The sequence below is a fragment of the Orbicella franksi genome, chromosome 8, assembly GCF_964199315.1.
Source record: "Orbicella franksi chromosome 8, jaOrbFran1.1, whole genome shotgun sequence".
In the NCBI taxonomy this organism is placed as follows: Eukaryota; Metazoa; Cnidaria; class Anthozoa; order Scleractinia; family Merulinidae; genus Orbicella; species Orbicella franksi.
In genome coordinates, this window is record NC_138152.1 from 31,016,735 (window position 1) to 31,040,990 (window position 24,256).

A 24,256-nucleotide genomic window follows, 5' to 3' on the forward strand; every position below is an offset into this window, starting at 1 on the left:
AATCTTTTAAATAGAAGTAATATTCCTAGTGACCAGTCTCTTTTATGCTATTATTTAAGTGGTTAAGGAGACACATTACATCACTGCTCATTAGAAATATTGTGGAACCCCATTAATCTGGTCACCAAAGAACAACAAAAATCTGACCATATTAACTGGGTGGCTGTATTAAACGGGTTTTTCAAAATGTATAAGAAAATGACTGACTAACGAGGTGGCCATAGGAGTGGGTCAGCTGTAAGGCAGGGTTCTATTGTAATGGCTAAAGGCAAGATTCGCAAATTCTTTTTGTTAGAGAGCAAAATCTACAATGCATTTTGAAATTTGGTAGGTTTATCAGACTAGGGTAAGGGACACATATTTTGGCCCTATTCTCCAAGAGGAGAGAAGAAATTAAGTGAAGTAATTCAGAAATCGATTCTTTCTTCATGTCTTGATAGGAAGCTCCAAATGAAAAAAAGCATTTTTTCTTTGACTCCGACAATGGAGTTTTCACTAGATCATATGCCATGAAGTCATAAAGCAGAATCAGTGTTCTTCTTCTGACTTTGTAGGTTTGGTTTTAACTAGATTGTATCATGCTGTGCTCATGATTAAGATGCCGACTGCAACTTCTTCGTTAAAGAAAACCAGCCTTTAACAAGAAGCAGGCAACAAAATGCATCATGCATTGCAGTCTGATGCAAAATGAATACACAACCATTAAAAGTGCACGTTACAATGATTAAATTTTATAAAATATACTGGAAAAAATTCACTGCATAACCAACAAGTGGCTGCATGACAGGCACGCAAAGCCACAAAAAACGGTTTGGTCACTGTGAGCTACATACACATGTACATGTGTAAACAATTGCATATTATGCATCTAACAGATGCTAACATATAAAAATAAGTTCCTCTAATAATTTTAACATTGTAGGTCTCATTTTATGTAGGGATTTTGCTCATCACACAATCTTAGTCACAATCCTTTCTTGTCATGCAATCTTTTGATATAATATTATTTGCTGTTGTAAAGCATCCCTTCACTGGATTCACTGGATGAGAAGCCAAATTAATGCATTCATGAGGGCTACATTCCAGTTAATCATGTCAGTTAATTAGCATGTCATGAAAATAATGTAAAAAGAGACATTGCAGTGCAACCACTCAAACCGGATCACTTGGAAAAGAGTTAACCAATCAGAACGTTACTTGAGAACAAATGATGGCAATCTTTTTCTGAAATAAACCAATAACATTGAAGAATACAAACATTGTAGTTCTTAACAAAATTGAAAACCCAACAAAGTGCGAAGTGAAACTCTCAGGAAACTTTGCAATTTGTCGATTGGTTAGTTTCAAATGAATCCTTGATTTTGTATGCTTTTGAATGGTTTTGGTTTAGTTGTCATACAATGATATTTCAAGCTAAATTTTTCGAGCGAGATTTGTAATAATATTGTTATGATATAATTTGCCATGAAGGACTGAATCTCTAAGGGTGGATATAATGTGGGGGAGTTGATATTGTTCATGTTTTCATGTCAAACAGACCATTGTTCGCAGTTTACGTTTTGATTGGTTGGTTTTCTTCCAGGTGGTCTGGTTTGAATTGTCGCGCTGTAATTATCAACCCCCATCATGTTAACTATGTCTTTGCATATTTCTTGTTACTAAGAAAATTTCCATAACAAATCAACTTCTTCAAAAGTTCATACGTACAGTTGATCATTCCCCAAGACAATAAAGCCCTTGTGTAGTTGAGCGGTACTCCATAAAACAAGCGCCGTACTCTCCTGCCCCGCTCATTGAAAACCACAGTGAAAGCTCTGATACAGCTCACGAACTCTCCACCAAGCTGTTTTTGCATGTGGCTTTTAACAACATTAACTGGAAAGAAGAAAGTACTCAGACAAGCTCCTAAAACTGCTCCACTCACAAAATCATTGGCTGCATTGCCAATATTAGTCTTTGCTTCAGGTAACATAGATTTTATTGGACCCCGCAGGCCGAAAAATAACACATTAGAAGGTCCATTTCTACACAGTATAGGCGTGAGACCACGGTAATATTCACGGAAACCATATTGCATCCCTACAACCTTAAACGCATGAAATGTGTTGACGAACCTCTCATTATGGCCACGATGAGACAGTAGCGTTTGCACTCGTTCAAATGGCGTTAAGATTGCTTCCATAGTTCCAGCTAGCATTGCGGCCAAGGCATTTGTTGTAACTGAAGCCATGCCAGTGAAATTCCGAGAGAGTTCTTTTTGAAACTTGTGGTAGGCGCCAAACATAATAGATAATGAAGTCCCTTTTTGCATCAACGGAGGTCCAACTCCCCGATAAAGGTTTGAAACACCTTCTCTTAGGACCTGTCTTAACGCCTTGCGAAATCTTAATCCTTCCACTTGCTGTCGAAACATCACTTTGTAGGCGGGAAAAGTTACGATAATATTTGTGGCTGCTGCACCAGCACCGCAAACGAAATCAGGCCAGTCTCTATCAGCACTTCTTCCAGTATCGGAAGAAGATCTTTCTGTGGACTGTGTGGAATTTAAAGCCATTGGGAAAATGGCTTTTTCTCGATGAACTTCTTCTGTTCTGTGTTCTGTCCCGGCTGTGCAGTCCCTTCTGTAGGCACCGGTTACAGACAACATAATACAAAAGAAATAAAAGACAAGGTACAGTGCTGTTTTAAAGACAAAGAACGAGCTTAAAAAGCAAAACAATGCAATGAATTTCAATACAACACTCACGGAAAGCCCAAGGTGTTCTATCTCGTTAATACGGTCGCCATATTGGATATTTATCAATTACGTCCCATGCTGCATTGCTGTGGTGTTTTGACGTCATGACAACAGAATGAGTGTAAAACAATATGGCGGTCTGAACAGTGTGTAGTTGTGACAGTTTCAAGGGATATTGCGTAACACTTATAGATGATATGGCAAACACTACGATTTATAAAAGGTCAAGTTGAACGTTAAAGCTATATTTACGTTATGTCTGGTGTATTGGGCTCGCCAAATCAGCTTATTACCACTTTAGACGAGGAAGGACTTCAAGAACTTTATACTTGGATTGATGAAATCAATTTATCTCGTCCAAAGCGAAACATATGGAGAGATTTCAGTGATGGAGGTAGATAACGCACTTTATATTTTCATTGGTGTCTTGCAGGATTCGTTTTATAACTGACCAGAATTAGTAAAATCTGATAATTTCTAACAGAAACTTGTTTGAGATTAAAATTATGCACTTCACGTTTGCTACTTTGCAATTAGTTATAGTAACTGAACAGATTACAGCACGATTCAGGGAGTAATCAAAACTATTACAAAATTCTCGAACGTGATTGGCTATCAGCAGCCCGATTTGAGCATTAATTGGACAGTGTATATGCGTCATACTTGTAATTGGACAGTACACGTCATTTTGCGCGTGCTGTTGCGGTGCACTTTGTTGAGTAAATTGCTGTGTTTTTCAGCATTCATAACGACGTTTAATTGTTCGGCACTCAATCGATGGTTTATTCGTTTCTCGAATTTTGTCATAGTTTTGATTAATTGGTAACAGGACATTGTGTCGTCCAATTCAGTCTGTAATCATACTCGTGATTAACAAATCGGACCCCTGCTTTGCGGTCGTCCGATTTTGTTAATCATTCATATGATTACAGACCGAATTGGACTCCACTCAGTCCTATTACCATTACTAATCAGGCAAGTAGTTTCAAAATCCGATTTGAAATTATGAGCGGGATTATTTCCTGAATTGTATGACACAAATGCAAATGCACGAAACATGAAGATATTCAATTTTCTTGGGTCAATTGAGTTATCATGCACTGTGCTATAATGTTACGATGTAAAATCATTTTGTATTTTTCCAAGTGTAAGCTTTGAGCCATTCTACAATAGACTAAAGGCCTTTGTGGTTTTCACTGGCCTAATTCATTCATCTGCCAACAGTTTAAAAATGTTACTAAATTGTCCATCAATTAAATAGTGAATTAAAAAATCTTTCAGGCTGACATGGTCAGATCTTTCATTGCAATTCAATTAAGGCTATTAGCACAGCGCACTAACCATGAGATCATTTTAAATATTTTTTCAGTGCTTGTAGCAGAAATTGTGGCACATTTTCTGCCTAAGATGGTAGAGATCCACAACTATTCTTCAGCAAGTTCACAAGCCCAGAAGCTGACTAACTGGGATACACTCAATAGTAAGTGTCAACTAAGGCTTCAGCATATGCTTTATTTAAGAAATAGAAAGCATCTACCATGTTTCTTTTGAGTTTTAGTATAATTCTACTTGTGTTCTATCACAAATGCCATTCTCTGATTGGCTACACTACTCACTATCTATTCTGTGATAGACAGTGAGTGGTGTAGCCTAGTAGTCTACTAGATTTATACTAAAACTCAATAGAAACACAGAGAACATGTTTGGGAAATGCGTTGATCATCAAAATGTAAATTCTCTTTACTCGCACCATCATTTTGTCAACAGCTCATGCTAGTTTTGTGTTTCTATCGAGTTATAGAAACAAGAGTTTTGGCCAATTGGTGTGCACATTTTCTTTAGGTTGTTTTCTAAATGTAAAATATGAGTTTTGTTTGGTGGTAACTACAGTCCCTGACTGTTTAAAATAGTTACTGAATGTATGAAAAAGTGTTTTGAAGGTTTCTGTGTTGTTTTACTTTCAGGAAAGGTCTTGTCTAAACTGAGCTACACTGTACCCAAGTCCACTGTAAAGGATGTTGCTGAATGTAAACCAGGAGTGATCGAGGTGGTACTGGCCAATCTCAGAATGAAGGTAAGGATTCCTTGATTTTTTAAAATTAATTTAATAACCTTCCTTTTCTATTCACCTTGTCAAATTGAGGCACTGTCTGAAAAGAAATCCTGAGACTCTGTCTGAACAAGAAGTCAATAATTACACGATCCATTTTACCAAAAGATAACTGATGCAGTATCACTTGACAGCAAATCTTGTGCTGGTGAATCTGCGTTCAATTCAACTCTCAAGATTCCAGCTGTGCCGGTAACAATGCTGTGCTAACTAATTTCAGATTGAGAAATACATCGCAAAGAAGAAAGCTGACAATTTACGGAAGCAACAGCAAGTGTACGATGAATTCTCGCCCAATGGACCTATAACTGACCATGAGCCTTACATGTATGATGATGGCCAGGCGTATTTAGGTGAGAAGATTATTATTCACAACTCAAATATGCTTTTGAGTATGAAGTGAATATCTAAATTTACATTCAAAGTATAACTCTTGGCATGGAACGAAATTAAAAATTACAACTAAAAGCAGCAATCAATACAAAATTACTACAACGACAGACCAAAGATCAGAATGTTCAGATCTTTTTGATTATGTTTGTAATACTTTGTAAGGAATGGGCTCTTACTTTGTTCTGTTGAGTTTCACTATTTTAACCATCAACTTGGTTGAAGTATCTCTCCCAACATAATACTTTTCCAACCATGACATCAAGTCAGCAACCAGTTAATTTTCTCCACTCTGAAGAGTTTGCCTCAATTCATGATTTGGTTAGCATAATTTCAAGCACTGAGAAATGCTGTATTTAATGTGTAAATCTCCCAGGTCCAGAGAATAACTATGGTTATGCATTCAATACTGGTTATGCACAACAACGAAATCCAGTTAATGAGGTGAGTAAAAAGTTCCTTTAATCTACTTTTAGTTTAGTTCAATAGCTCTGTAATGTGAAATTATTTTGTTGAAACCTTTTTTTGTTAACAACAGGCTGTAGGCCCCCTTGGTACATACCCGTATCAGTCTGGTCCAGTCCCTTATTCAGGCCCGGACAAAACCAGTGGTGACAGTCCCAGGGGTCCTAACACTCGTCATAAGAGTAAGGATGGTAAAGGTGGAGCTTATGCTGGACTGCTTGGTGAAAAGTCAAAGCTTGGTCCTGCTTATCAAGGAAAAGGGTATGTTTGACAAGAACATGCTGGTTTTTTCTGTTGGTAAAAATTTAGGATTTAGTTCTCCTGTTTCTGTGGTACAACGACCTTGTTTAATCACCTTCAAGCACCACTCCATCTAATTGGGCCAAACTTTTTCCATAATTGGCTACTCTGTGCTCTATAATAGAGTATGTCCTCTATTATTTTTTTCATTAATAACATTATACCTACATGGTTTCATAAATGGAAACTCTTTGTTCTCATTTTGTCTGTAGGAAAGTTCCTCGCTCTCAGTCATATCAAGATGTCAATGGCACAATGGATCCTAGATTATTACTTGAAGAAAAAGAACAGGCCTTGCTTGCCTCCCAAGAAACTGTACAGGTGAGAAGAATTGTGAGAATGTTAACTACTTATTAACCAAGAGTGAGATCTTAATGGGAAAATGTCAAACTGAGACATTGCTGTATGGACCGAGCAATAGTGAGGTAAATACAGCCAGGCCAACATTTGTGATTTTCCATAAAGATAGAACATTGGAGGTTAAAAGGTAGTTTTGTTATTATGTGGTATTTGCTTTGTTTTTGGAGGTCTGTAATCAGCCCATGGGTGTTAGGGAGAATAATCCCCTGGAATTAGCTAAACAGGGCATGCATTATATCGGCTACAAACACAAGCTGCTAACTAAGAGTTGTAAATTAGAGAATCTGAGAGTGTGAATGAGTTTTGTTGCTTTCACTCACCACTTAGGAAAGGGGTGATTGAGAGTGAGATTTATTTTGGACTTGCACAGTGTTTTTAATAATATATGCAGGTATTATGCATGGAATGACATATCACTGTTAATTTATCACCAACCTCTATTCAGTTCTGGGATCATATCCGTGTAGGGATCTGCACAGTGTGATCTGTACATGGCTGGAAGTGTAATACTTAAAACCTGACTTTTTCCTTTTCTTTTTTCTTTCTCTCATATTTGCAGATTTTAAATGTAAAAATTCGAAGACTTGAACACTTACTGCACTTAAAAGATTTAAGAATAGAAGACCTCACAAAAAGACTTCAGCAGGTGACACAGCCACCGCCACGGCAACTACCACCGCAAGCAAACCCTCCCCATCCCCCGACAGTGGACCCACAGATACCATCCATGCACATGCATCATCAGAATCCTTTACCGCCGCTACATCATAATAACTCATACAACACACAACAGCTACAAGAACATTAGTCATATAACAAGAAGAGTCTGGTCAGCTGGGCACAATCACTCCGAGCTGCAGAGAAATGCGTATCTAAGGAGGAAGTACATAAAGCTCATAGAACCTTAAAGGAGCTCAGTCACGATATTTTGAGTTATTTCGGCCACTTACAAAATTACCTTTCAATTGAAGAAAACCTGAAAATAATAGTTTACTAAGAAAGAAAAACACCAAAGAGATAACAATAAACCATATAGGAACAAGGATGGTTAAGGATGGAGAAGATTAACACGGATTACAAATAACTAACTTCGAAATATTTAGGCTAAACATAAAGATGTACAAACCGTGACGAAGTTCCTTTAAGCCGCTGTTAAATTAAAAGAAAGAAAGAAGAACAAAACATCTAATTAAACGTACGGCTTACTTATAGTCAGTAAGTTAACAAGTAGTAAATATAGGTTTGTTTGACCTAGTTTTAGTCATGAATTGTTTTGTTGTCGTTACAAGCTATGACAAAGGACATAATATATATTTTCTTCTACTTCTTTTGATGGATTATAACAGCTCAACTTCTACCTCTTTTCAAAAATGTTCCAAGATGTCTTTCCTTCCTTTGTTTACTGTTTTCTATTCTATGTGAAACTTGTACAATTAAACGTCAACAATTGGCCAAAATGAACGAGTCACGTTTTTCTCAGAATCTACCCGTATGACCCCACCTCAAAATTTCAGGAATAAGAAATTGACTCTGATATAACATTCATGCAGAGTAAAATAAAAGTAAAAATTTAACGCCTTTCAAGTGCTGAAGCGGTTTTCTGTTTTTTCTTAGGGTTACTTACGTCATTTTTGCACGCACGATTAATACTGACGTCTGGCACGCAATCATAGCGCGCGTTACTGAGTCTCAGAAAAAGTGTAGTGAGCCACCTTAACAGTATAATAACGCATATCATACGTGTCTAAGTATATAATTTACGCAACATACATATAAGGTAATGGCAGATAGCCCAAGATTGTGCTCGTTTACATATAGGCCAAGTGAAAGGGTTAGGGTTAAGGTTAGGTCAAAATCGACACTGTAAGTACACTTTTCACGAAAAGCTGGCTTGCCTTGCAGTAATCTACAGTAGTTACGTTAATTTAAGCCTTTTTGTTACCAGATCACAATCAAATTTCTCTTAACAGCTTGAGATCTATTCACTTTCATCTACTTGAGAGAATGAAAAGATAAAAAGAGGCGAAAAGTAGTTAGGGAATCGAGGTTTGCATAGAAGCTTATCGTAGCTAAACAGAAGTGTGTGGTAATATAAGTAGACCCAGCTTAAAGTGCAACAAAAGTCAATGGACATGTAAATAAATAGCAGTTATATTATTTATATTCTCGTCAAGGTGTAAAGATTAGTGCATTGTAGATGGGGGTTATCAGAAGCCTCATGTTTACCCTGCGCGAGGGTTTTTATAGCGGAAAACCAAATTAAAGTAGAAAAGGGTGCATCCGAGTTTTTAAAATGTAGCAGGTGTTAATGAACTATCTATGAAAAGGATAGGAATCACTTTAAAGTACTTGTGGTGTGGCGGAGCGGTAAGACACAGTGAATAAATCGTCGCTTGATGGTATGGTGCAATCTGTTCAATTTAGCTGAGTATTCATACATGTATGTGAAATAGCCTATTAACAACAAGCCAATTGTTTTTGAAACTGATAAGGAAAGAGCAATGATCACTTGAGTACGAAAGGCCCTGTAATGTAAATTTAGCCCAGTCGTAAGGCATAGATAAGGAGATGTTCACATGAAGTGAAGATCATTCAGTTTTGTTCTCTTGTATGCGTTATGTTCGCACTGAAAAGAGCCACACATATCACTTCCCGGGGGAAAACTCCCATATAAAAAGAACGGGGAGGGGAGGGGGGTTGTTCGTCGTACCTTTTAGGCAGTGTTAATACCTCTTAGGATGTTCAGTCTCAAAGGTCCTCAGCGGGAGCTTTAGCAGTACCTTTTCGGGTGTTGAACCAGAAAAAAAAACATGACAGGAGATAATATGTTGTTTTAGAATTGGTACCTCTTAGGGGTGAAAAACATTTCAAGCCACGCCCACAAAACAGGATCTTGGCACCTCTTACGGATAATTTTCAAAATTTCCGACGAGCACCCCAGTCCTTTTCATATGGGAGTTCCCCCCCCCCCCCCCGCTTCTCTCCACCGGAAATCACAGGTCGTTGCAAAGGCAACAGCTTTACCAATAGGGGCTATATGTGTCTATATTGACTGACAAAACTAAATTTTTGTAGTTTGTCGCACAATCTAACTGACGGACGCACTAACGGAGGATTGGCAAAACATTCATGCAGAAAAACAGCGAATTACATTAACAGTAGCGCCTTTATTGGCAGTCACGTGGTACAACCATATAATATTATAAAAGCGTGATCAGCGAACTCATACAGTACTACTTAATTATTTCAATGGTTTAACATGGCATGGAAAAACACTTTGTCTTCTATCTAGATAGAAACAATATGAATAATTCGGCTTTAAAGCCAGTGAAAGAGTCGATGCCATTTCTCAATATATCTTGTTGAAATAAAGAGAAAAACTTGCAGGTATTTTTCCTTTTTTCATTTCTGAAAACCTCGATACAAAGGACACTATTGGTCTTGGGTAAATTCTATCTTGCAATTCGTTTCGCAATATGTTGTAATATAACGAATGACGAACAGTTTAATTCTATTCTCTTAGATTACATTATCAAAATCTTTGCAAAAATGTCGTCAAACTATTACAGCCTTAAGTGACCAATTTTACAGGTCTTCTCAAACTTACTAATAATTCATCAAGTTATTAACAAAGAAACTGTCATGACCGTAGCGGTGTTTGAAAATCTAATTTTAATAAGAATATAATCTTACGATTTTAATTCTCTATTTCTCCTTAGTTTTAGTTTCGATTGAGAAGATATATCCAACCCTCAAAACTGTGTTTGACCACATTTCCAAACTCCTCAAAGTTTGTTCAAAATACTCCTTTACGCGTCGTTTTTTCAACTCTCTTCTCAGTGTTTGGAAATGTGGTCAAACACGGTCTTTCGTTTTTGATATATTACTGACAGCCACGTCTTTGCTCATACTTCAGTGTCATTTAACAATGTATAACACTTTTCCATGCTCTTTTTCTCCGCGCTCTTGTCAATCTGTGGCGGCTTGAGATGTTTGATCAACCTTTCTTCCCAGGTTTTGCGCTCCGTGATGTCATAATGGTCCAGAAAGGTCCTGTTGCGTAGGGCCTTAGGCAGCTTGCTCCGGTCCACTCCATCGATACGCATCACGATCACAGAGGAGTCCCCCATCTCCGTGCTCCGGTACAAAGCCATCTCCAGTTCCCCTCGGCAGAACTTGCTTGACATGTAGTTGTGTGACATGACTGCCAGAACTTTGCGACTTGTGTAAACACTTTCGGCCATGTTGTCTACCACAGCCTTACCAATCTCAAAGTCCCTGTCGTGTATACAGTAAATCAGCTTGTGTTTTTCCAACAGAGGCAGTAGTTCCTTGTTGACCCAGTTCAGATCTTGGCTGCTGAAGGTCACAAAAACATCGTATCTAAACTGTCGTCCGTTCACTGGAGTTTCTAGTCAGTGAAAAGAGAAAAACAAATGAAAATGCGAGATGACTCTCTACCTGCTAACCCACAAACTGCAACGTAGAATTTACTTAGTACTCGCTTCCGACTACTTCCCGAGTTCTTTAATCTGTAACCACTTCTTATTAAGACCCCGTCTACACTAGGCCAGAGATAATTGAAAACGGCGTTTTCACTCTGGAAACGCATCAAATGTTTTCCGTCCACACTGCACCGGAGAAATTTGAAAACGCAACAATCACCGGTAATTTTGAGGAAATTTCGGGCAGGGAAATCTCACGATTATCGTGGGGTCATCGTTTTCGAAAAGCTCCGTTTTCAAAATGTTTTCCGTCCACACTAAAATGCAAAACCGTCGTTTTCAAATTCCTCCGGTTTGAAGGACGTTTTCGAAGAGTTCCTTTTTCGTGACGGATTAGTGTGGACAGTAGGCCTAACCGTAGAAATAAAGCTCCGTTTTCGTGACGGATTAGTGAGGACGGTAGGCCTAACCGTAGAAATAAAGCTGCGTTTTCGTGACGGATTAGTGTGGACGGTAGGCCTAACCGTAGAAATAAAGATGCGTTTTCGTGACGGATTAGTGTGGACGGTAGGCCTAACCGTAGAAATAAAGCTGCGTTTTCGTGACGGATTAGTGTGGACGGTAGGCCTAACCGTAGAAATAAAGATGCGTTTCCAAATTTCTCCGGCGTAGTGTGGACGGGGCTTAACACAGAACTTGCTTCGGTCAATGTTACCACAAGGTCGACTTTGCTACTCTAAATGCTGGCACAATACACACACCACCTTATCCACACTACACAGTGTGCCGCAAGGTCCTCCCAACTCAATATAAAGACACTGATCCATTACTCCTCTACTTGTCACTTTATAACAACTTACAGCTTCGTCGTTCTCTGCCTTCCATAGCATATTTCTAACAGAAGAGAGTGAAAAGGAATGAATTCTCACCAAAGAAAGGTTCGTCAGCATTGCGCCTGTTTCTGCACAGTCTATAAGCGACAAAGGCTACGACAAAACCCATAATGATACCGCCCGCAGTGATTGAGCTTATAGCGACCAGCGGACTGTCCTCTGAACTAGAGTCTGTGTTCGGATCGTCCGCTTCTTCTGCAACAGAATAAGAAATGAGAATACAAATCAACTTCCATCAAGCCGAGCTTTTCAGTCTTCGTCTTGGAATCGGTTAAAGGGAAGCCTGCTATGATAATGATACTTGGATGGTGTACAGGACATCCATGACGTCACATAGCGTGCAATGACGTCATGAATATGGAAGTCAAGTAACCAGGACATTGCGATGGTTTACACCAAAGAAAATAATAACATACCTGTCAAAGTATGGGTTACTGTGGAAATATTAGGTAGAGGCGGGGTGGCCTCATGGTTAGTGCACTCGCCTCCGGATCGAGCAGTCCGGTGCGCGCACTGATCGGGGACATTGTGTTGTGTTCTTGGGCAAGACACTTTACTCTCACAGTGCCTCTCTCCACCCAGGTGTATAAATGGGTACCGGCGAACTTAATGCTGGGGTTAATCCTGCGATGGACTAGTATCCCATCCAGGGGGGAGTAGAAATACTCCTAGTCGCTTCATGCTACAGAAACCGGACATAAGGGCCGGCCTGGCTTATATGCAGACTTTACCTTGGACACATTAGGTTTCCTGTACAAAATGTTATCACACCACAGTGAGCCCAGAGCTCAGTAAGTGATTATATAATTTTTGATGCTTATCAAACTATGAATGTTTAACGATCTAAACAAATTCAAAACTCACGATCACGTCTAATTCTGTCGGACCGGAGAAAAATTGATCTCAACGAAAGAACAATTTCCTTTGTCAACAACCTTACCTCTAGGGGTTTCTTCTTTGAGACTAAAGAAGACATTTGCCGTGACAACATCAATCTTAAAATCCGCGCCACAGGTATACCAACCGACATCTTGAGCGCTTACATTGGAGATATGCAGCAACGGGGATAAGCGCTTAGTCGTCGAGTTTGGCCCCATTCTTGGTCCATCTTCTTTTGACTGGTAGTGCTGTGACTCTTTTGCGAGCCTCGTGTTGTTAAAAAGCCAAAAGGTTTTTGGTGTTGTGAGGATAACTGGATAGATTGCCTTGCATCTCAACCATGTGGGAGACCCTGGAGTTGCAGAAGCATTTGAAGTTGCCGAAATGCGAGGAGCGTTAACTGGAAAACATTAGAAAAAGCCACAAGTTTGATTAGCGGCAGTCTCAATTACAGAGTACTAGTCTCCACATTCCAACTTCATGCTGTAATGTTTTGAAATGTTCAAAACTATTATTTTGTGCGACACATTTTCTAAACGTCAAGACATTTTAATGACAGATCAAATTTACATGTAATTATCCTCACATGTACACGTTCCTACTCAAGGTCGAGATTCAAGCCTTGTGTACTGATAGAAGGATGTGAAAGGAGGAAACAGAAAAGAGGACCGAGTCCTAGATTCCTAATTTCCGTATCTTTTACGCACAGTTCTTGATCCTTTCTCAGTAAAAATCATCATACGTTCTCCCAGCTGCCGCCATCGTGGGCATCACACCTCTGTTCACCCTCCTTCCAACTCGTTCCCAGGACCTCTCCCTCCAAATTACAAGAGAAAAGCCCTGGGAACGAGGTTGCCTTCCTTCCTCCCGTAAACTACCCATATCTCAAGATCCCGGATTTAAGCCTAGTATTCTAGACATTTGGTGGCGAAAACCCAAATCTGATGTTGAAATCCGCTTTTCACTGGTACTTCTCTAAAAAAGCTCATGTCACTGAGTCATTTTATAACATGCACAGTCCCAAATAACTCACCTTTGGAGATGACACGTAGTCGTCTTGGAATCTCTGCAAATCCCTTGGAGGTGTTTATTCCACAAAGGTACATTCCTTGATCCGTTCGTAAAACATCGAGTATAGTCATCGCCATCTTTACGGCGTTGGGTAAAACCTGTTTGGAAAATTTGAATTTTTGTGATGCGTTCACAATCAAATCGTTGTATTTCCAGTAGGTGGAGGCAGTCTCCTCTTTGCATTCTGTTTGGTCGCAAATACATTCCAGAGTTGCATTTCTACCCTCGATTGTCACAGTGCCCTGCTGGTCAATATAATCATTCTCTATCATCTCGTCTCCTATTAGAAAATAAAAGTAATATTTCAGCTACAAAACCGTTTTTTATCAACTGATGTCAAGACTTAAGCTTCTTTGTGACTACACAAAAAAAATTAATTGAGAATTCTAGATCAGGGTTATTCATTTGTATTGCCCAAAAATGGAAAATCCTCCGATTAAAAGACCTTTTAGCAATGTTTTCAATATATTCTTGATATTTTCTTTAATTTCTTGAAGTTTCCCATTGTTTTTCTACGTTTTTCACTCTCAGTAGTCAATGACCCAGAAGTTTGTAATGTTTATCTACCTTTATTAAGTTGGTAATAAAAATAATAATAAAAGTTTTAAAGCAGTAATTGCAGCAATGAAATAAGCCGGCTATTTCCGACTTGTCCATTGTGTGAAAACGAATTTTCATACTAGCGCGTTCATTTTGATGCAAATCAATCACCGCTTCACGTGGCCAATTCACATAAAAAAAGTTTCGCAAAAGGACTCGCTTTTAACCCGAGGAAATAGGCAACTCGGAAATAATGTATTTATCAACAAATGATCCATTTTGAAAGCAGATGTGAACTCACCTAATTGGGAAATTGAGAGTGAGAGGATTAAGCCACATTACATTTGCTTACGTTTCGCTAATAACTTAACTTCTCAAACTCCTTAAAGATTCATCATGTTTAAACGAAGGAAGTCATGACCGTGACGGTGTTTGAATATCTGATTTCAATCAAAGATTTTTCTGATTTTATTCCTCCGGTTTCTCCTTAGTTTTAGTTTCGATTGAGAAGATATATCAAACACTCAAGACTGTGTTTGACCACATTTCCAAACACCACGAAGTTCGTCAAAAACACCCCACTACGCGTCGTATTTTCAACTCTCTCCTCGGTGTTTGGAAACGTGGTCAAATACTGTCTTTCTCGCTTGATATATAACGTGCAGCTCACTTACTTTTCACCATGATATTAACGTACTCCTCAGAGGCCCCTAATGTGTTATTAGCACGGCAGGAATAAGTACCATGATGATATCCTTCAATAGCTAGTATTTTCATCCACAACTGGTTAATATCTGATTTTCTTATCATGTACGAGTGAAGGTAATCTCCATCATGAATCTTGGAACCATTTCTCCACCATGATAAACTTGGCACAGGCCACCCACTTGCTTCACAAACCAGCTTAGGCGTGGTATTAGCTTCAGCTTCTATGACAGGTGACAACTTTCTCAGTTTTGGCTTACCTATCAAAAGTAAAGACATTAAAATTATCAAAACAAAAACAAAAAAGCGAAGTTCCCGTGCCAGACATGCATCGTGTGGTACACTTACTTAATGCTAGTGAGGTTAAAAAATCATATATTACTTGCTTACAAATAATTTTGAAATAATTTATCCCTCTTACGTATTCACCTTTGAAAATATTTACTCAAACTAACCAGCTGTTAGGCCCGTCTGTTCGAGTTATTTTGAAAGGCTCTGAATACTTAAATGAGCGCTTTTCCTACCCTATTCAATAATTTAAAGTTGATGAATTTTCTCATCCAGTAAGTAATTATTTTGCCCGGTATAAATTAAAATACCGCATTCAATCAGAACAAAACAAGTACGTGTACTTTGCCCAACCTTTTATAACTTCTTTAAATGTCATTTTCCCGACATTTTTTTTTTCTAACTTTGCAGTCGTTAATATTTACAATTCTCCAAAAATAGCTTTAAAGCAGGATACCGCAACCAATACAACTTCCTTCCCAGGCCTTTTCAAATTTCAAGAGTAAAGCAGCCCTGGAAACGAAATTGTATACAATTTAGGGGAACTGTACGTGGTTGAAATTAAAATTTCTTTTTCGCCGGGATGTGTTTCTTTGCTCACCAGTACCACTCATCACTGATCAATTCATCTCTAAAAGGTCAATGTACAAACTTGAGCCACACCCAAAAATATCGATTCTGGTACCGGAGGTGGGTATTGAGGGTACACAAAAGTTTCCACGAGGATTTCTTTCACTTTAACATGGTGTACACCGAGAATATATGTTTTTATTAATAAGAAATTCAGGTGAATTTTCCATTATTGGCCATCGGACAAGAAACTGCTCATAGCTAGCAAAATGGTGGCCTCCAAGTTTTGGTTCCGGATTCCAACTTTCGCCGGCCATTTTCCCCCGCCTGCTTTCCCCTAAACTTGTTCACAGTTTCTTTCTTTTCCCCTCCGTGCTCGCGCTCCCAGGTCTCTCACGGTTCCTTTTGCGGGCCATTGATCAGACCAAAGACTGGGAACTAACTACTGACGAGTTTAGCAGAGGAACATGATCTGCAATCACCTCTGCTTGTCATCAATCTTTTTTTGACATGTTTCTGAAATCCTCAGGCCGGCCAACCCCAAAATAATTGGTAAATTAAACTTAGAAGCTGATAAGCAAGAACATATGTCATTGAGCCGTCAGAATGGATCAAAACATGAACAAATGGCGGCGATACCGAGTCTTCACTGTAATTTAACATTTTGTAGACTGAGAGGAGTCTCTATTTTGCTCTATTTCTACGTGGAAGAAGGAAAAAAACTCAGCGAACCGGCAAGATATACCAGAGGCGGAACGTTTTCGTGTTTTTCCCCGCAAATGCTCGAGCAAAAGAGACTGCTCGCAATCTAGCGTATTTTTTTTTTTTCGGAGGAGGAGGAGAAGGAGGGGAGGTTACACTTTCACTGCAATTGAAACTCTACGACAACCCCCGCTTCTAAACTTCCTGGATCCACCATTGCATTGGCATAATGGCTTTGGCCTCCGTCAATAAGGCGAAAAACAACCAAGTGTAATAAAGCCGGAATATTCTACCATTTTTAATCAGAAACCACATAAAAGCGCCTTACTTGGTTGAACGGAACAAGAAAAGACATGCTGGCCACGTTTCGCTACGCATGTAAATTTACCGACGTCTTGAATAGAGGTTGAATTGCTGTAAAGAACAGCTGCAGACCATTTCTTGCGTTTTGCTGAATCCACCAGTGTGTTGTTTAGAACGGGCTGCTTGTTTCTTTTCCAGCTAACGGTATCAACTGAACGGCCATTAAATGTGCAGTTAAGAACTAAAATTACCGCTGTGGGATGTTTGGTGAGATTCCTGTCCCCTGGAGTGATAGCGCATCGTGAATCCACGAAATAGCACTTGCAGAGCACTGAAAATAAATGATTAAGAAAAAAAAGTTACTTGTTTGATAGCCCTTGGACATCAAATTTTAAAAAGACTAACAAATATAATTGTTAAGAATAAATAAGGGAAAATGTAAAAAGATTTATTTGCCAAGCAGTTTCCTAAGGAATCATTTTTACGATCTATGTCCATGCAGGGCATTGTTTGGTCTTGCCTCAACCTGATCACAACCTTAGCTTAGACAAAATGTTTTTCAAACAGCTTCAGGCAATTTAATACGGAACTTCGAATATTGTTTGTTTCATGGTAGAAATGTGTAGTGTATATTTCACCAAAATGACTGAGAAGTAGTTATACTGATCTATGCTTCAACCAGACATCCCAAATCTTCTTGCTGTTAGTCTACATTCACGCCGTGTTAATTGCTGTTTACAGGCTTCATGCAGGACAAGGGAAGCCCTAGTTTTTACATGTATGAATAATATCACCATAGAGCCAGCAGGGTTCTTAAAAATAGATTTTTCAGGCCTGGCAGGTGTATACTTAGTCTTTTCCTTGAATGTTTAACATGTTTTAAAAATCGGCTATAGGGTTTTGTCTTCTACGGGTAACAAGCATCGTAAGATGAAAACAAAAATCATTACTATATTGAAGTATGATGGAAGCTATAAAATGTTGCAACCTTCCAGCCCATTCTAAAGAATTCACAGATCAAGCTTGTATTGCTTTTTCTACATTTTGAATTTCAATTTCGCCTGTAAACCACTTTGAAATTGTAATTTTGTGTCCCTTAGTTTCAGTCCAATATGTCGGGTCTGATTAATTCATCTTTCACGTATATTTATCATTGAGCAATAAATGCAGTTTGGTTATATTCAATGTTGTATACCGCTTTTGCACCGTTGCAATTTTCGTAACAAAAAAAAATAAAATAAACATCGCAAAATGTATCTAGAAAACTAACTTGTATTTAAAGCTATATATTCGACCGGTCTTGTATCCTAAGGAACATGAATTTTCTCGAGCAGATTTCCTCTGTTGACGCCAGCTCAAGGCCACCCATGCAAATTTTTTCAGCACCTACGATGCAAACAGAGACAGCTGCAGCAGAAGAATCTGGAATCCTTACCTCTTCCAGTTTGATCATGAAAATCAAGAGCAAGTTTGTATTTTCCCAAATTTATCCCCAGTTTTTGCTGAAATTTTCGAGCTGTTAATAAGCTGCGATAGCCTGCTCTGGCCCGTTTCTGTTTGTTGCAGCATAAAACTTACTCAAATATCGACATCATTGTTTAGATCGATTTTTCGATAAGTCGTATTATTCATAAGAACAAATTCGGTCACGCTATAAAATAGTATTTTCTCTTTTTAATAGCTTACCAACTGGCGAAAGTTCTCGGTAATTAATAACAATTTTTTGGCGGATTCGATGAATTATTCGTAGCCTATTCTCAATGTAGGATTATATTCCCGGTCTTCTAAAGCGTTTATAAAATGTAGACATTTTATAAGTGAAATTTGCATCAAATAATACACATATTTAGTAAGGGTTTAGTTGACCTGGAACAGTTTTATGTTTCACTAAAATATTTTTTGTGAGAGCTGATGTTATCTATTGATGCAATACTCCAGTATAGTAACTTCTAAGTTACTGAGTTTTAGCATTGTACGACAAATTCAAATTCAACTCAACACTTACCCAGGAGGATCAGTCGTAGAGAAATCAGCTTTAGAAATTGCTTGGACATTCTGTTTACTCTATAAGGCATAAAGTGCCGCTTGATTCAGCCACACAACATAGGGACATGAATATACTGTGAATGGAAGCTTCAAGCAAAATTAAATCATGTATGCCGGCGATCCTCTATACTCTGAAGTCTTGAGTGCAATTCTCTTATTACGTCTGCGCGGTTTTTAAACCACCTCCTCAAGTGACAGGATAACAAATTGCCATTCTTGACAACCATCTGTTTCCTGTCTGTTCATGTTTTTGTCTAATTTCGTTTCCTTTCGTAAACATGGCTGGGGGTAAAGAGAAATTCTAAAACTATAATTTCTACAGTCCCAGCATGAACGCAAATAAAGACAAGCTAATATTGAAGGATTTTATCTTGCACTAAAAAGGTTTTTTTCACATGTTGATAATTGCATGGGTTTGTTTGAGTGACAGAAGGATGGATAAATAGCATAATAAATTTTGTTCTCATTTTAGGTATGACTTAATCGTCTTCCGCTGAGAAACTTTCACAGGAAAACAATTTCAAAACTTTCAACAACGGATGTGAAAAAACCCGCAACTGCCCTTTGAAAAGCTGGCACGCGATGATTAAATTCAGGAGAGTTTTTATCACTTTTTTTACCTTCTAGCAAATGCTACATTGATAAGCTGATACGTAGATCTCGAGTGAAAGGGCATATTACCAGGGGGGTGCTCTCTTATATGGGCTATATAGGTATGTGCCGCCCGAAAGGGTACGGTTTTTTAGCCGTTTTGGTCAGAAATAGGGTATTGATTTTGGCCATTTTGGTCTGTGTACTCTAGTCTTCAATTGGGAATGTTTTTCAGAAGAAGCCCGGCTTTTTCATCATAATCGATGAAACCATAAAGCCCCTCACAATTCCTTTAACATCGGTCTGAACTAGGTAACTAATTATGAGACAGGTCTGAAACAGGGTATTGATTTAGGGGTCAGGGGCCCGTTTCTCGAAAGCCCCGGAAACTTTTCGGGCCCGGAAAGCCATAGCAAAATCTCGAACCTTGCGATTACAGAGCTGTTTTATTTACGTATTCTTAATATGAACAGAGGTTCTCCACACACAAGAAGTTTCAGGCGTATACGCCTCTCCGTTTTTAGATACAGATGAACTAAAAATCTCTTTACGGACCCGAAAAGTTTCCGGGACTTTCGAGAAACGGGCCCCAGGTCTTAAATAGCGTGTCGAATATTTGGTCAGGTCATACATGGGGTAGGGAAAATCGCAGATTTTTGTCTTAAATAAATAAGTAATTTGGGGAAGCGGGCCGAACACTCCATCCAATTGTCCTGTGAGTACTTCCCCCCCCCCCCCCCAAACACCTTCCGCTCGCCCGCCTCCGGGCATATTACTCAAAACGATTAAAAACTATCCGATCTGACCTGCAGCCCCTGCTAAAAGATGCCTAACAGAAGACGACTATTGTCACATCTGAGTTGCTGTTTGCACAAAAGACGAAACTGTTTTATTCGATTCAATGCTGTAAGTTGAATGTAACACAGTGCTCTGCTTATAAACAATAAGTTTTGATAATAAAGATATAGTAATATGCATACGGCTTGTGCTAAAACCTTACAGCTTGATACAGGCTTGCAAGCTGTCTACTGAATAAAAATAGGCAAGTATGAGATAAATGATATGATAAAGCAGTTTTTTCTTTAACACGTCGTTTTAGGAAACCTAACCTTTCTTCATTTGAAGTATAGCTTAAGCTTGTGTCAATAAATTATTTAAATTTCTAAAATGATTTCAATTCCTTTTTATAAAACAGGACAGTAACCAGAAAAAAATTATGACTGAAGCAAAACAACTGAGAAGAAAAGAAATTATTTCATAATGCTAAATACTAAATTTGTCCTTTTTATCGAGTCATTTATCCCATTTATCAGACGTACTGGGGGAAGAATAGAGGGGGGTTCCAATATGGGGTTCGGCTGTTACAGCTAACAATTAATATTTTGTCTTATTACCGCTAAAGGTTAATTTACTTTCCTTACGCTTATCAGAAGTCTAAGAAATTAATTACCATTGTTTCAAAAGTTAAAAATTAACTTTCGTTGTTTTCAAGAAGTTAAAAACTTTTTTTGATTACCGAGAAACATACCGTTTAAGGTCTACCAAGCTGAAGTTGTCTGCCAATTCACTGCCAATTCGCCATCTGCCAATTCGACCGGCTGAAACTGTCTGCCAATTCGATTTAAAATTCAGTAGTGGAAATTACAACATAAAATCATTTAAATATCTTTACCAATTGCTCAAAAACAATTTCTAGCTGCATTGATAGCTATTAATTTGCGCCAAACGCTCACGTAAATTTGTAAAAAGATGCTGTAAATATCCTTTGTTCAGAAGTGAATAACTCGTTGCGTGACTTTTCAATTGACATCAACGTGGTATCATTTTAAAGCTTACCGTATTGTAAGTCCATCTCAACGGCTTCTACACCCATCTCAACGCAATTACTATCGAAAAATTTCACCCGAACATCGTGCTTTAATAACACACACACTTGTACTGGCTTTTCCGGAAGTGAATAACTCGGCACGTGACTTTTCAATTGACAACAACTTGGTATCACTGTAAAACTCAGCTTTCAAACGATACCAAGTTGTTGTCAATTGAAAAGTCACGCAACGAGTTATTCACTTCTGAACAAAGGATATTTACAGCATCTTTTTACAAATTTACGTGAGCGTTTGGCGCAAATTAATAGCTTTCAATGCAGCTAGAAATTGTTTTTGAGCAATTGGTAAAGATATTTAAATGATTTTATGTTGTAATTTCCACTACTGAATTTTAAATCGAATTGGCAGACAGTTTCAGCCGGTCGAATTGGCAGATGGCGAATTGGCAGTGAATTGGCAGACAACTTCAGCTTGGTTTAAGGTCTTAGGATCATCCCAGGATTGAAAAAGCTTACTTCTTAGTCTCCCGCCTTTCCCTGCGCTACGAAGCCATAAGACAAGATACAAAAAAGTCCTGACCAGAGATCGTAAGACTCTCACTTTCGTGGCTAAAATTTTCTTTCGGTTAACAGTTTTTATGACTAACGGTTAAAATGTTCCAATTTTTACCCCTAACGGCTAAATTTTTGGCTCGTTTTACGGCGACCTGGTGACCTCCCCCCCCTCCCCCTTGAGACTCTCGTAAAGGGGGAGGGGAGGGAGGTGGAAACAAAACTTACTCGTTCAACGAGGTGTGCGGTTTTGATTGGTCAATATATTTAGTCTGTCCCAGGCATGGAGCATGGAACACGCTATATTTCATCAGAAGACAAATGACACTCGACAAGACTCAGAATAAAACAAAAAAACAAAAACAAAAATGCTGAGTCTTGTCGAGTGACTCAGCATTTGATTGCTGTTCGATTGTGATCCTACCTCTTCTTGTAACATTCCATATTTAATTCATTTTAATTTTTAAACGGAAATTAAAGTGAGTACTCTATTGCATAAGTGATCGTACATGGTTTGGTTTCCTATAATTCAATTTCATCTATCAATGGAAACTGGAAGGAACTTGATTAGAATGTACAATTAGCAAATACGAATCATTTGAAAGTGACACCTTACTATGGAAACTTAGACAAGCGAATATAACATGTGCGTGCAAACACGTCTGATGAACTGTACTATACTAAGATGTATTTACTTCCTGTTCAGCTGGAATTTGACGAGCTAATGGCTTCTATTCGCTGGTTACGTCTTATTTTTAGCATACTTTTGAAAACTACTCTGAACTTTGAAAGCCGCCAAGCATATAGGAACGGATTGAGCAGAGATTTCATGGTGAAGATGTAATAAAATATGGCAAACAAGTACATTTCGTACGATTTGTGATCTTCACATGTTGGACAGGCTCCAATCACTTGATAGAAGACAAACCAAGGGGTGAGACAAAACAGAAATAGACACAAAGCTACCAACATCGCCTTGGTCATGTTTCGCTCTCTTCTGTAAGCATTCATTACAAGTCTCCCTGACTCGTCAAGGTTGCTCGATGCGGCGCTCTTTCGATGCCTTCTCAGGACGCAGTAAAGACGAAAGTAAAACACGACGCTGCTGATTGACGGCAGCACGGTGTGGGCCCCAGATATGACATTTATGAGCACAATCGAGTAGTTAAGTTCCCTTAACACTGTGCGATACGACATGTAGATACTGCTATAGGGCCAGATTATCATAATCCAAAAAAACACTCGTTTCTTTGTCACTGTTGCGTTGTACTGTAATGGCTTCGCCACGGCTGTATATCGATCGAACGACAAAGCGACTACATGAAAAAGCGACGAAACCAGGAACAATGAACTCACTGCTTCAATTGAATGAACAGCTCTAGAGGAAAATGTTAAAATCCACCAAGCACATAAGGGTTCTTGTACTAAACCCACGAAAAAATCGGCCACAGCTTGACTCGCAATGAGAAGATTCGACGGCACCCTCTGTAAATTTCTGTTGGGGTCTCTCCATACTGCAAGAACTACCAGGGCGTTTGCGAAAGAAGTGGCTGTTGCCGTGAGGACGACGAATACCGCCCAAAAGTATTTGAGATCAAAGTTAGCTTCTTTCCAAGGCGTGCTTAATGGATCGTAAAAGTCGTCTTCCATCTTCATCAAACTTAAAGGTTGTTCTTTGTCCGCATGTTTGAAGAACAATGAAATTCGATTCCTTTTGTATGTTTTGCACGTTTATCGCTTGCAATTCTTAACTGTTAGTTTAAGAAAGCAAACATCCCTTTTAATATCTAACGCAATCAGGCATCAAACCCGTCAGCTGAATCTAGTGGAGTATTCTTTGATTCTTGCTAACGCTTATAATCTGTCAAAACATAATTGTTGTTGAATATTTGGTGTCAATAAATTATTTTTCGTGCTAAATCGTTTAATTTAAACTTGTATCTTTTTTCCCTTGAATAATCTGGTCCTGATGATTTTACCTCTACCATTAATATTAAAAATAATACATTTGTATCTTTTTGTAATTGATTTGATTATCAGTTTTATCTTTTTTTCCGTTCGAAAGCGTTAGTTTAAGAAGGCAAGCATCTTTTAACTTTACAGACAATCAAAGATCTAAGCAGCAGCTGTGTTTTTTTACGTTGGCCGATTCTTTTCACTTTGACCGATGACCTGTCAAACCAATGCTACTGCGATTACCAAAGTGATATAAGAAATTTTTGACATGTGTTTTCAATTTTTAGTTAAGTTTGATTTTCGAGGAGAAATGACTTTGTTATTTCATTTTAATGCTCGCTTTTTCCTCAATTTAGTTATACTAAGCTTGCACTAAACTGATGCGAAAAATAATAATTCTTTTAATTCAAATGCAAGAATATTAGGAACTAAAAATGGAGTCAGTTTATTTAAACAGATCGCCTACCGTTTCTATATAAAATTAAGAAACTAAGACTCACTCATTTCCGATTTGTAAAGAAGAGT

At 38.4% G+C, this 24,256-nt stretch overlaps 4 protein-coding genes across 7 annotated transcripts; 1 reads left to right on the forward strand and 3 right to left on the reverse strand.

The window, feature by feature from the left end:
• Window positions 1-647: 647 nt before the first annotated feature.
• On the reverse strand, window positions 648-2,785 carry LOC145494901 (mitochondrial nicotinamide adenine dinucleotide transporter SLC25A51-like). The gene is made up of 2 exons (XM_081474460.1): window positions 2,747-2,785; window positions 648-2,621 (listed from the first exon to the last, which is right to left on the reverse strand). The coding sequence occupies exon 2, from the start codon at window positions 2,552-2,554 to the stop codon at window positions 1,634-1,636; it is 921 nt and encodes a 306-aa protein (XP_081330586.1). The 5' UTR covers window positions 2,555-2,621; window positions 2,747-2,785; the 3' UTR covers window positions 648-1,633.
• An 85-nt stretch (window positions 2,786-2,870) lies between these two features.
• On the forward strand, window positions 2,871-8,030 carry LOC145494899 (sperm flagellar protein 1-like). The gene is made up of 8 exons (XM_081474457.1): window positions 2,871-3,131; window positions 4,107-4,217; window positions 4,702-4,811; window positions 5,068-5,200; window positions 5,614-5,681; window positions 5,776-5,963; window positions 6,215-6,323; window positions 6,922-8,030. The coding sequence occupies exons 1-8, from the start codon at window positions 2,993-2,995 to the stop codon at window positions 7,168-7,170; spliced, it is 1,107 nt and encodes a 368-aa protein (XP_081330583.1). The 5' UTR covers window positions 2,871-2,992; the 3' UTR covers window positions 7,171-8,030.
• Window positions 8,031-9,059: 1,029 nt separating this feature from the next.
• Window positions 9,060-22,188, reverse strand: LOC145494895 (hemicentin-2-like). Of its 4 annotated transcripts, none has more exons than XM_081474451.1 (7): window positions 21,232-22,188; window positions 16,784-17,089; window positions 14,865-15,155; window positions 13,613-13,930; window positions 12,641-12,979; window positions 11,737-11,895; window positions 9,060-10,773 (listed from the first exon to the last, which is right to left on the reverse strand). In XM_081474451.1, exons 1-7 carry the CDS (start codon window positions 21,266-21,268, stop codon window positions 10,268-10,270), a joined length of 1,956 nt encoding a protein of 651 aa, XP_081330577.1. In that variant the 5' UTR covers window positions 21,269-22,188; the 3' UTR covers window positions 9,060-10,267. The 4 variants fall into 4 exon arrangements, with proteins under 4 accessions (XP_081330577.1, XP_081330579.1, XP_081330578.1 ...); XM_081474453.1 differs by having other exon boundaries at window positions 17,010-17,089; window positions 21,232-21,282; XM_081474452.1 differs by lacking the exon at window positions 21,232-22,188 and adding an exon at window positions 18,764-20,142 and having other exon boundaries at window positions 17,010-17,089.
• A 197-nt stretch (window positions 22,189-22,385) lies between these two features.
• LOC145496291 (adenosine receptor A2a-like) lies at window positions 22,386-23,440 on the reverse strand. The gene has a single exon (XM_081475991.1). It carries the CDS (start codon window positions 23,429-23,431, stop codon window positions 22,478-22,480), a length of 954 nt encoding a protein of 317 aa, XP_081332117.1. The 5' UTR covers window positions 23,432-23,440; the 3' UTR covers window positions 22,386-22,477.
• Window positions 23,441-24,256: the final 816 nt, after the last annotated feature.